The sequence below is a fragment of the Camelus bactrianus genome, chromosome 5, assembly GCF_048773025.1.
Source record: "Camelus bactrianus isolate YW-2024 breed Bactrian camel chromosome 5, ASM4877302v1, whole genome shotgun sequence".
Taxonomy (NCBI): domain Eukaryota; kingdom Metazoa; phylum Chordata; class Mammalia; order Artiodactyla; family Camelidae; genus Camelus; species Camelus bactrianus.
Window position 1 is genome coordinate 32099738 of NC_133543.1, and position 13055 is coordinate 32112792.

Consider the following 13055-nt stretch of genomic DNA (forward strand, 5'->3'; position numbering starts at 1 on the left):
ACAGTTATGTCAAGTCGATTTTGCACCATCGGGAAAAGGTAACCTCTGCGAGAAAAAAAACAACAAGGTTAAAGAGACAAGGGCTTTTCACGTGTAATACCTCTGCTGCACATCTCGCTCACTGTTTACCATCCCTCAGAAATTGTAACTGTCAGAATTAGTCCTAATTGCAGATGCGAAAGCTGCCATTATAATAAAAACAGAGGCAGTGCAGGCATTAAATGTAGCAGCCTAATTTGTGAGACTACAGAAAAGGTAGAGTAAATGAATATTTCATTACTTTAATTACCAGGGACTACTCTTTTCTTGCTGTCTTATGATAAGTGTTGCTGTAACTAGCAACAGCAAACATCCACTAAAACATAAAGTGCAATAATCGTCCTGCTGTCAGGATCACCGCTTTAAAATACGAGCCGGGGAAAAAATATAATGGTTTATCTATTTCTTAGAGATTGCAGAAGTAGGAGATGGAAATTCATTTAATGTCAGGGGGGAAAAAAACACACACATACACAAAGGCACCAGTAAACAGATTTTAGTCAGAGAATAATGGCTCCAAGAGAGAGGAGGAAAAAATAAAAAACCAGTTGGCTATACATTTGAAGTGTTAGCCCAGAAAGAAAGCTGGAAAGTGAAAAGTAGGAGGTAACAGTGTTTGGACTTTTTAAGGCACAATTTTGTTTTGTGTTGCACAATGTAATTGCTTGAACATTAGAAAATAAAAACTCCAGTGGCTGGGGGGGGGGGGGGTGGGGGAAGACAAGAGGAAAGCAAGTGGTTTTCAAATGATTAAGCAAAAGTGGAAAAAGTTCAAGTTGGCAGAAGTTTAGAAGCTCAGTCCATTTCCATTTTAAAAAGACTAGATAAAGTCTGCCAGAAAACGGACTTTGCCTGCAGTTTCGGAGGACTGATTCATAAGATTTGGGGAGTATCAATAATCACTCACCGCTGACACCTTGAAAAGCCCTGGGCATGGCTCTATACATGTCAATTTCAGGTACAGGGGCAGAGCAGGGTGGAGAGGCAGCAGGATGGTGGGAGGTGGGAGGTGGGCCCGGGGGTGGGGGTGTGGTTGAGGAGGTTGCTGAGACTGGTTGAAGCCAGCCTGTCTCTGCATTTATCACTTTGTCCCAGAGGAGGTGTTTGTTCAACATAGCAGTTTGACAGCACAAAAACACTGTGGCCAGAAGCCCTATCAAAGAACCTACTGACACATATCATTTGTGGTCTTGGTTTCACAGGGCAAGGCTACCTCACACTTTATCTGCACAAGTATAAAACTCCACACACTTCTAAGTGTTCAGTATAGTTTAATTCCCTCCCCTTTTCTTTCTTTTAAATACTGTAAACACTACTTTAAAATACCATCTTTATTCAGGACGCCTGAATGCTGTTTTAAAAACCATAATAATTTGCAATCAATTTAGCATAATCTGTGTTAAGGTTGGTAATATTGAAGGAAAAAGAAGGCAAACAGTTTAAAAGCACAGAGCTTGTAATTTATCCTAAATAATACACTTAAAGCTTAGATTAATAGGTGCAAGTAAGTTTTTTAAGTCACGTGCATGGGGAACACTCTTTTCCGTACAATAAATCCTACTAAACAGGAGGCTACATTAATTCTTCACCTCTTCTATTTTTGCTGAAATGTATCTCACTCACAAGCTATAAGACTGTAATGAAAGTTAAAGAGGACAAGTCCGAGAGTTGGGGGTCCTAGGGTGCATTTGTGTGTGTGTGTATGTGCACATGGGCTGTATTTAGTTTTCAAATTCCCATCAGCAGAGCAAAGGCGATGGAAAATCTTTAGAGGACAACCATTTTGCTTAGAGATTTTCCCCTCTTCTTGGGTTTATTTATTACGAAAACATAGTTTACTGAGTTCTTTGTATATAAACCTCACCTCTTAAAACTGAGAAATCTCATGATGTGAAACACTTCCATTGATGGGTTTTGTGTCTAAAATAGAAACTTAGGTACTTCCAAGAATAGGCAAATTACAAAGTTTCTTTGATTACAGTTACTCAGATATATAAAACAATATAAATGCAATTTAAATGAAAAAAAGTGAAAGCTATCTACTACATTTATAGATTACCTGGGCACTAAATTTCTTGAAATTTACTTATTCATTTAAGGGAGGAAAAAAAATCTCAGATCTTAAATAGCATGATATCTTAATCTGTCCATCTATTACTGATCATTTATTTTTGGGAGGTAGTGTTTATCACCAGTCAGGAGTACCTTTCTTTCCTAGAGCTCATTATAAAAAGAAATACAAAACAATACAGAAAGAACAAAAATCACTATATTGTCATATTAGCAACATTAAAGAAGAATCCATTATACTGTTTTATGTTAAAATATGTTTTGCCTTTTTGTCACAGGAAATCACTAATGCCAATTACCTGTTCCCAAAAGAATGCAATCATTTACCTCTGTCACCTGAGATTACTTTAAAATGTTTCTACTTTATCTACTTTAAAAATACACCTTCATAATTTGCTCTTGAGATAAAGTTTGGCAAACTGACCAGTTCTGGGTTTATTGTCTGCTTGAAAAAATATCTTCATTTAAATGGGACTTCAAAATTTTTCACTTTAAAATACTGAAGTTCAGAATTAGGTCTTCTCCAGTTTAGAGTGTGTGTGTGGGTTTTAGTTGAAATAACACACAGCAACCAAGAAAAATGAAGAACGACTAAAAATGGATTACATATAATAGAACATGACATTTAATCCCATAGACTATGGGGAAAATTATCTGTAGTTTTAATTTTATAGTAATGTTTCAAAAATAAAACAAGAAAGAAAGGCAACTTGAATATGTACGCCAACATGTGTGTACTGTCTTTTAATTCTAACAACAACTTCAAATCTTATCCCCTCAACTCAGCTCAGTAAGAGAACTAAATTTGTAAAAACAAAACCAAACAAAACAAAACCAGGAATCATTATGATGATTACATCCCCCAGTTGAAAAATGAAAGCAAAGTTCAATCATCAGATCCTTCTCAAATGCGTCCTCCCCTCCCATCCCTTCTGTGCCCCTGCGGCTTGCTCTTCCAAAGTCTGGTGTTCAGAAGCCCAGAATAATTTCTAACCAAGACCGCAGCCTCCACTGTAATGGACATGGCTTTATTCACTCTCAGACTTCCTTGGGTCACAAACACACAACATCTGATGAGACATTGATCATCCTCCTTCCCTTTTCTCTTTTCAGTCTCCAACTTTCCTGTCAGGAGCCTGAAAAAATATGCGCAGTTACTGTTGCTGAGGGGAGACAAAGTTTAACTTCTGGGTTGGCGATCGGAGAATAATTCATGAGCAGATTTCTAGCAAATGATATGATTTGCTAAATTTTGGTCTTTGATTTATATTTATGTACTCCTGCTACTGGTAAGGTTTTGCCAACCTCAATTAGATCATGAATGAGATCATTTTAATTCAGCCCCCAAACTGTGACCTGACCATGGTCTGAAAGTGTTCAAAAAGTAATTTTAAGCCTCCCTTTGATTTGAAAAGGAATACTGCATGCTTGGTCGTTCATACAAATAACATAAAACTTAATTATTGAATGATTTGGCAGAGGACCTTCCTGCCAAACAACAGTCAATGCCAGCTACTGTGATGCGGGCGCTGCCCGGCCCCCGAGCGCACAGTCCCCTGTATACAGCATTTGTTCATTGTGTCTCAGGGCAAGATGCTTTCAAATAGGATTCACGGATCTGGGAGGCTGGGTGCCACGCGAAGGGGGTACCATATTTATAACTCCAGTTAAAAAATGCTGTCTCACCTAGAAGGGAAGTAGATCTGCGCTGTCAAATCACCAGGAGGCTGTGACAAAGGGAGCTTGCAGCCTGACACACGGTGTAACAACATAGCAAACACCTTTAATTCTGTCATGTCTCATACCCTTTACTTTCTCACACGTTTGTGGCTGCTCAAACGTCGACACCTACACTCTTTTTCGAAACTAAATAAGGCAATCTTATTTAAGCCCCAATGCAACACCTGAAAAGTTATTCTTGTGCCCAGCAAAAAATAACCATTAACTCCTTCCTCTTATAAATGCCTCTCTTGCTTGCTCTGAAATGTCTCAAGTTGGGAACAGCCTGCCTAAGGCCCCTGACTCTTGAGGCTAGCAGGACCTCCCAAGTTCCTAAAGATAGGAAACACTTCCCCCTTGAAAAGATGCGAGGGCTGTGATAATGTCACTGTCCAAGCTGGCCTCTTACAGCTTTTCCAGCTGAAGCCCCTTGCTTTGTCGCAAACTTCTGGTGTCTTTTATAGTAAGGAGAGAGGCCCCAGCTGCTCCATTCCCTCTAGCTACCGTAGTCTAATATTTTAAAAGCTGGAAATGAAAATAGCTTTTCTAAAGATATTTCCTGGAATTTTTAATGTGCTGCCTTGATTCCTTTCTTTCTTTCTTTCTTTCCCTTTTTTTCCCCTTGCCAATTATAAACCACCATTTGGAGGGCTTATGAGCAATGTAAGTCCACCTCATCTAATTAAACCACATTGTTTTAAAAGCTTGAACAGTTTTCATGTCTACAAGACTTGTCTGAATAATAAACTGCTAGAGCCAGAATTCTGAGTGTCTTTGGAGAGCCAGGATTTTATCTGCTGAGTGCAAAGGGCCAGGCACTCAAAGAGTTAAAGAGTGTTCCTGCATTGCTGGGTAGGTTAATATCGCAGCTGCCTGGTAAAGCATTATCCCGGTACCTCACTTAACAAAAGCCTCCTTTTGCAAACAGACTCCCACTTTCCCCCCAAGTGTCCAAAGGTGTTTACTGAAGTAAATCTGCCTAAATCCTTCATTGCTTGGGTCATGGGGGTGGACAGGAGGGGTGGAAGGTGTAGGGATAATCTCTTTTTGTAAATTCTGTAAATCTTCTGGGAAAAAGAAAAAAAAAATCAGGAATCTGTGTCACATGCTCTTGCACAACTTCTAATATCTCTGCTAGTTTTGCTCCTATAAGTGAAATCTGTCCCAATGGCTACCGCAAAGGCCCCCGTTTCCAATTATTCACTCTGCTGTCTGAAGCGGCTGCACCTCCAAAGTTGAGTGTGTGTGTGCATGTGTGTGTGCGTGCGTGTGTGTGCGCGCGCCCACATTATATGCTTAATCTAATTGTTGAAGAAAAGCTGTTGGTATCTTAAAAGTGGTTTCAGAAAGGAAAAAAAAAACAAGACAGTTTAGGAGCAAGATAATGCAGCTGAAAAGTTGTCACGAGAGGTTTCTGCTCTTGCTGTGGTCTCATTCCAATACCATTAACTGCATGTTACTTTTGCATGTTGAAAATGGAGGCAAATAACACAGTAAAACCTGACAGGTCCGCCTGCAAGGGTTTAAACAGTTCCCAGCAAGAAGGAGCCCTTTAGGCATAAACTTTCTCTCCCAAGAGAACGTGAATACCACCAACCCCTCCCCTACAAATCTTGAAGCATCCAGTTTGAGATACAAAAAGGCTGTCATCTCACAAATGTTAAACATACTAAAAAAATCTGAAAAAAAAGTATGAAGAAGGTGTGAAAAACGTGGCACTTTACAGCCCTCAAAGCTTTTTAAAATAGAACAACTTTTCCCCCTAAAATTCTTTTCAGAGAATATATATTTTTTTTCCTTTTTGGCTCATTTGAGAGTTTCTTTCTTGGCTTTTTTCCCCTTTCATTTGAAAATATGAATTATCATAAAAAGTCAGGGGGAAAAAATGGAAAAGTCTTTTCCAGTTTTCCTGAAGCTTTATCAGTGCGTTCAGGCTGGGTGTGAGCACGCCTCCCTGTTGCTCGGGGCCAGACACCCATCCCTGAAACCGGACCACGGTCTCGGGAGCCTCTAGCCCTTCTCCCCTCCTGAGTCCCCTCCAGCTTGCTCCGCCCTGCCCCCCCCCCAGGGCCCACACCTCCCGCAGCTGAAGGTAAACAGTAAGAGCCAAATAATGGGCGGCACTCCAGAGTAGGAAGTCCACACACCTGACCCAAGTCTCACAGGCTTCTGGGGGAGAATCTGATCCTTTCCCTGACACTTTCTACCTCAAGTGTTGAGCGGGTGGCCATGAATAGTACAGACATGCCATCTTGTAACACTATATGCCTGTCAGGAGGGACAGGGCCTGGTTGGGCATCAACTATATAAGGCTGGTAACCAGGGAAAGCCCGACAAACAGCCACAAACACCTAAGTTATTTCACTCAGCTACTATCCTCTGCCTCTCTCTCTCCCTCTCTCCCTCTCTCTCTCCCTCTCTCCCTCTTTCTTTTCATCTTGGCTTTCTGTGGCAGAATGCAAATGGAGCCTGCCGGCGGTGAAAGGGCTGAATTGTGATTAAGAAGAAGAAGAGCTCCTTTCTTTGTTCTCCCCTCAGGGGATGTTTACTGGGAGAGACACAGCGGATCAGATATGAAAGGCATTCAGGTCAGCATTGATGTGAGCGAAAGTGAAATCATACCTAAGGCATTCAAAAGACCGCCGTGTCAGGGGTTCAGCTAACGGCACAGCTACTGTGTGTGTCTTCCCGGAGAGGCAAAAATCTTTTCACAGACGGGCGATTTTTTTTTCCTCCCTAATTCCCTTCAAAATTATAAAAGTCCTCCCCCCCCCCCACCGTTTACCTCCCACCAGATGCCACAAGAGTTAGTATTTTCTCTCCTTTATGGACCACACGCGGGATCAGACCAACTTCTAATAACTGTATTACCTAAATGAACTAGCCAGCCAGGCACCATCTGAGCTGTGAGCCTTTTTTTTTTAAAGCAGGTGTATTCATGTGTGCTACATATATGCATAATATGAAGGGGAGAACTGCGTGAAACAAAAAGCCAAAACACACACGCGTGGATGGGTTTTCCTCACACCTCCCTCAGAGGAAACACAAGACACACACACACGGTATAAAGACAGTACAGAACACCTTAAAACGAAATTCTTTATTTACTTTGTAACTGGGAGTTACACTTTTCCCGAGAGCTCTCACTCTGACACTACTGTCACCCAAGATAAAGGTATTTGGCACATGCAGCTATAAAGGTGAAGACTTCCACACAGTCCACTGATTATTCGTGCTTGCCTTTTCAAAAAGGCTTGATGAAGAAATACTTGGATCTTACTTTTTAAAAGTTTACACTCCCCACAGCCCAAATAGTCATTCAATAGATTTTTCCAAGTGGTAAACCCATGCGGTTGGCATAAACAGAGCTATGTAAATATATACAAAATTCACAAATCACAGCAAACATACAAATAATGAGGAGGTGCCTAGATGTTTCAAGGCTTAAAAATGAAAAGGAAAATCACATTTCATCTTCTGATTGCTGAAGAAAGAAAAGAAATAGGGAGGGGGAACAGAGCTATATTTATTGGTTTTAAATCATCCTTCCCTCTGCTCTGAATTATTTTTTCAACCTTCACGTCTTGGCTAAAAAGCATATTTGGGCTTATGTTAACATCTGCTTTTGTGGTGACATTTAATTCTGTATATTTTCAACTAGTGTTTCTGCATCACAGATTTCCCCCCTTTATCTCTCTGCTCTAAAAAGACAACCAAAGAGCAATCAAAAAGGTGTCTGACTTGGCCATTCAGACAATTGCCCCCTTGTGGGAATGCGGGAATGAATGGTACAGTGGACACCCCAGCACCATTGACGTTATAAACATGTAAATGAAACACATTAGGGCAGACAATCAATTGTCTGTGAGCATTGCAAACCTGCACTCCCTCTCTCTGTGACAGGCACAAAATAGTGTCTACCTTGGGAAGCCACGGGGCTGGAGAGGAAAAGGACAAAGAGTTCTCTTTCACACAGAAGAAAATGCACCTTAAAAGCCTTGGAAGAATGCAGATGACAAAAACCGTTGTAAGGAAAAGAATCTCCCACATCTTGGAATAAACGCGGCACTGCTTAGAGAGCTAGCAACACCCTCCCTGCCTACCTTCAGGGTAGACACACATTTTTTTCCCAGGAAAGATTCTTAACACGGCATTAGGGTCTTTGATAACCTCTTGGAATTCTCTTTACTTTGAGTAAATTAAGCAAGCAGGAAAGGAAACATCTGAAACATACGACATAGCAATTTGGTAGGGAACGTTAATCTTGGCTTTATTCATATTTGGAAATAAATGCTTAAAGGCGAGAATTTATCTTTATGTGGCAACAGAGAAATAACGTAAAGTTTAAAATCCTTAGCCCACCCTCACCCCTGGTGGACAGTCACGCTATGGGTACCAGCAGGCTGGTGGCTCTGCTACGAAGGAAGGCATGTTTCTACCCCAATTGACTTAGTTTTTCCAAACCGAAATAAAACAAATATAGATCAGTCTAGATACATAGCCCCCAGCCTCCTGTGTGTGCAGCGTGACAAAACTTGCAGAAGCTCTCTACAGAGAGAAAAGGATGGAAATGAATATCTTTGGAGTGCCCTTCGAGCTGGTACCTGTCACACAAACTGCCTCTGAGTGCTTTGAGAGGCAGCAAAAAAGCCTCCTTATAACCTCATCAACTTTATAAGAAAGCTACTGGCAAAAGATTTCCACACTTGCAAGGATCACCAAGTCTGAACCGGCTGCAGTCCAAAGGAAACTTCCCTGTCTCAGAGTGTACTGAGGGGCTCTGACTCAAGGCTGCCCCATCCCAACTTCACCTCTCAGAGAGGAAAACCAGGATCTACCTCCTTAAGAAGGGGCTGCTTGCATTTCTTTTCCTTTCAATTTAAGCATCTCTGAGATGGGACCCACTTCTCTGTCCTCCATTGCCCCTAAGCATCACCACCAGCACTTCCACTCCCTTTCAGGAAGTGGTTAAGGGAGTGAGGGCTTATCTTAAACAGGGATCATCATTTCTGCTCATCTTATTGTTTCTGCTCTAGGATCCAAAGCCCTGAAAACATCCAACTTTATCCCTTTTCTTTCCCACTGAAAATCAGAGACCAAAGGCAAACGTTTATAAAAAAAATTCTCCCCCATTCCACTGTACAATGCCTACCCCTTCAGCTGAAACTTTGAAGAAAAATCAAATGTAACTTTTATTTCGTCCTTCCTTTTTCTTTTCCCCACCACTCCTAATTCAGTTTTCATTTAAAAGACAACTTCATTCCCTTTTTGAAACAAGCAGTTTCCAGGTTTGATTTTAGTGAAAATGTGCATATGTCTGTGTAATTTTTCAGAGGCTGATGCTGGAAGGCAGTGGGCTGGGGAGGCAGGCCCCTCTTCCCAGTCTCCGCAGGAGGCAGGAGAGTAGCCTGATCACCCCGGGAGCCAATGCCCGAAATCAGGAGCTAAAGCAACAAACTTTGCAAGTTACACCCGGGCTGCGCCAGTGGCAGGCAGCAGCCGGGCATCTCCGGCTCCCAAGTGCTCATTTCTGCCTCGAAGGCTGTGTGCAGATAGTGGGGGTATAATCAGGGGAATGAAAAGGGGGGGTGGGTTTTCCCCCTCCTCTCCAGCTTCAGTGAAAGTATTACAAAGTGAGTCAGGCGACTGAAGATCATCTGACTGAACTTTCTTGAAACCGACACACATTCTTGTCTTCGGGCAACTTGCTTTTTGCCTCCTTCCCCCTCACCCCTCTCCCCCTGTCCTCCTGCACATCTCATTTTCTGGGAAGAGACTTCATCCCTTCCATGTGGGGGAAAGGAGACTGTCCGCTGTGGATTAACTTGGCCCTGGCACTGTCTTTGCCAGGCATCTTGCTAGCCTGAGAATCTTGAATTTTAGATTGTTGTTTCTTTCTTTGTACATTTGTTTTCCTCAAACTGCCTCTTTCTCCTTTGGTTTTTAATAGCTGTATACAGCATTGTCTTCTCACCCATGTTCTTGACCAGCCTTTCCAACACACACATACTGCTTTACACGTTTTATCTCCTCATCACCTTAGTCTGTATATATACTGTTGACTTCATTAAAATTATATAAAGTGCCATTCTAGTTTCCTGGATGACCATCTCTCTCTCTCTTTCTCTCTCTTTTTCCCATGTAGCTTCTACTTCTACGATTAGTATTCCCATTATCCCTTTCCAGGAATTTCTATATGATTTTTGATAAGCATCATCATATTTAGTGTTATCAGCAAAGACACAAGCTCAAAAGTGACATCTTTTCCATGAATCCAGGAAAGAAGAAAAATCCACTCAGTTCAGATAAATCCCAGCAGTTCCCAAAGGGAAAGGCATTGGATATGTGCTTGATGAGAAAGAAAATGAAAAAGAGGGGGGATAAGGAAAAACTCTTCTACCTGCTTCTCAAAACCAGGACACTGCTCAGTCAGATTAAACTCAAAGCCAAACACTGACAAGTAACCAATTCACAGCATGTTTTCCCACAGATTATTGGGAAATAATTATTGCTGTTCAGTGTGCAGGGTCTGGGCTAAATGCCTTTAAAATGTGCAATTCAACTTTCCACTTCCGAGTGTTGAGGCTTCTCCCAAGTTAGTGGCTGAGCGGAGGGGAAATGGTGTCCATGGCTGAGCACCTCCCTGGCACTCCAGTCCACCTGCGAAGCCCCCAGCCAGCCTCCCTCTCTGCCATCCTCCGCCCTGGGGCTCCCAGGAAGCCTGGAGCTCTCTGTTTCCCCAGACCTGGGCTCTGGCCTGACCTCACTGCTGGGGCCAGGCTGGTCAACGGTGGCAGAATCCCGGAGGGGGTTGGAGGAGGCAGACAAGAAGAAACAAATATTTTAAATAGTCTCTCCTGCAAAAGGACACTTCTGGGAACCTTGCTTTAAATCTCATTCTCTTTTCTCTCAAAAAATAACTGTTTAACATAAGGAGAAAAAAAAAACCCACCTCCTTGACACAAAGCTTTTGTTATCCAGTTGATCAGCAACGTGCTTTAGATACTTGTAAGAGGGGGAAAAAAGCCCCACAACAGACATTGATTTTAGAAAATCAATAACCAACATTTAATAAAAGGAACAGAGGAAACACAAGAGAGGAGAGGGGGACATTAGGTGTAATTTTAGTGTCTACTAAATTACCCAGAGATGGGGAAGGGGAGGTCTCCAGTGTAAGGACCACCTTAAATAATGCCAGACAGTAGAGTGAAGAAAAAATTAAATTAAGAGGGAGAGAGGGAGAGAGAGAGGGAGAGGAAGAGAGAGAGAGAGAGAGAGAGAGAGACTTAAAAAGAGGCAGCCTGACTGGATCTTGGGGAAGCAGCTCGGGATATATTATTGTACTTGTTTTTTGTAATACTAAGCCAAGCAAATAGATCAAAGGCAGCACAAAGGGAAAAGGCAGGATAACATAACGAACAGTTTCTGACTAAAATTCCTCTGTCACTCCCCCATATGGCTCGACACCTCCACCACAACAAGCAAAAGACACACACACACACACACACACACACACACACACACGAAACCTAGAGAGAGAGAGAGAGAGAGAGAGAGACACGGAGAGAGAGGGACAGAGAGAAGCATCATTTGTCTCTAATCAAAATTCCCTCGTCTTTGTGTTTCTCTCCCTCCAGCACCCCTCACTGCGCCCCCAGCTGCCCCCTCCCCGCGCCGCGCAGTTCAGGGGCAGGCCGGGGGCGCGCACAATTGTCTTCTCTAGAGGAAAGTTGCTCCAAGTGGGCCCCGGCGGTCCCCCGGAGGCGCGGGCTGGGCTTGCGGGAGGCCGGAGGCCGGGCCGGCGCCGCGTCCCCGCGTCCAGTTCAGGAGCGTCAGCGCGGCCCCGCGCCGGGTGATCAGGCTGAGAGCGAGGGGAGCGAGAAGTTTCCTTTCCCAGTCTTAGCTGGCGCTAGTTCGCTTGTTTGTTTTGGGGGGTTGGTTTTTCTTTTTAAACTCAGTATCCTCCGCAGCTCCCCCCAACACCCTCTCTGGTCCCCAGCTCTCTCCCCTCCCCCAGGCGCCTTCTGCGCTCTTGCCAATCACTTTTCTCTTTTATTCCCACGATTTTGTTCGGGGGTAATATCTAGGGGGTCTCTCTCTCTCTCCTTCTCGCTCTCTTCCTCTCTCTCCCTCTCTCACTCTGATCCTTCTCTGACTCTTTCCAAGATGGACCTACTAAACTGTCACCCGTTTGATCTCCCATCCGCTCTGTGTGTCCCCCTCGCACCCCCGTCTCCTTCCTCCTTCCTGACTCAGCCTGGATAACGGGCTCCTCCTGACCATGTCGAAACTGCCCAGAAAAGTCTCCCTGCGCTCTTCGACTCCGCCAGCCCCCGGCGTGGGGCCAGAACCCGCTGGAAAGGAACCACCCCCCCCCCGAGTCCGCACGGACCCCGCTGGACCCCGCGCGGGGCCAGCCGAGTCCCTCCCACCCCCGGGTCTGGGCGCGCCGGGCCGGGCCCCGCTGCCCGCGGACCGTTACTTGGCGGCGTACGGAGAGGCGGCTAGGCGACTCCGGCAAGAAACTTTAAGCCTTGCGGAGGCACAGCCCGGGGCCCCCTCTCCCGCCCTCTAGGTCCCTCTGCCACCCCCGCCCCCGCCCCGGGATCCTGCGCGACCTGGCGCCCGGGCCCCCGCCCTGCCCTCGCCGGACGCTCCCGCAGCCTGGCCGGGGAGCCGGCGGGCCGGGCGCTCGCGGAGCGGGAGGCGGAGGCGTAGGGAGGGCGGAGGCGGGGGCGCAGGGGGCGGCGGGGGTGGGGGCGCGGGGCCCCGCCGGACCCCAGCGCTAGGAGCCCCCCGGCGCCCGACGCTCACTTTGCCCGACACTTCCCCAACTCCCCCCTGTCCAGTCGCCGCGCGCGCCGGGCTCCGGCGCCGGCCGCGGAGGGAGGCTCGCCCGCGAGCCCTGGGCGCCGCCGCCGCCGCCGCCTCGGTTCCTTTTCCCTTTCCCCCTCCTTCTCCCCGGGTTTGGAGCCGCGGAGTGGCCCGGAAAAGTTTGGTTCGGCCCGTTTCTTACCGTTTTTCCTCCTGGGATTGGCTTGTTTGCGCCTCTTGCACCGGGGGCCATCCGCCATGATCGGCTGCTTCATTGATAAGAGCGGATCAGATGGCAGTTCGCATGGACTCGGCGCCCTGCTTCGGCAGCACGCAGGCTCGATCTAGCAACCAAACACAGCGACAATGTGGGCATCGCCCGCGCCCATTGAAACGCGCGCGGGCCGCCCAGG

The 13055-nt window shown here is 45.4% G+C and overlaps 1 protein-coding gene across 7 annotated transcripts in view; it reads right to left on the minus strand.

Moving 5' to 3' along the window:
- Positions 1–13055, minus strand: part of ZEB2 (zinc finger E-box binding homeobox 2) — a 130312-nt gene that overhangs the window by 114665 nt on the left and 2592 nt on the right. For all 7 annotated transcript variants that reach the window (XM_074363605.1, XM_074363606.1, XM_074363608.1 and 4 more), the window contains one exon: positions 12845–12986. In XM_074363605.1, the coding sequence (XP_074219706.1) occupies positions 12845–12917 (73 nt within the window). In that variant the 5' untranslated portion in view covers positions 12918–12986. Of the gene's footprint in view, positions 1–12844; positions 12987–13055 lie in introns of those variants that run through there.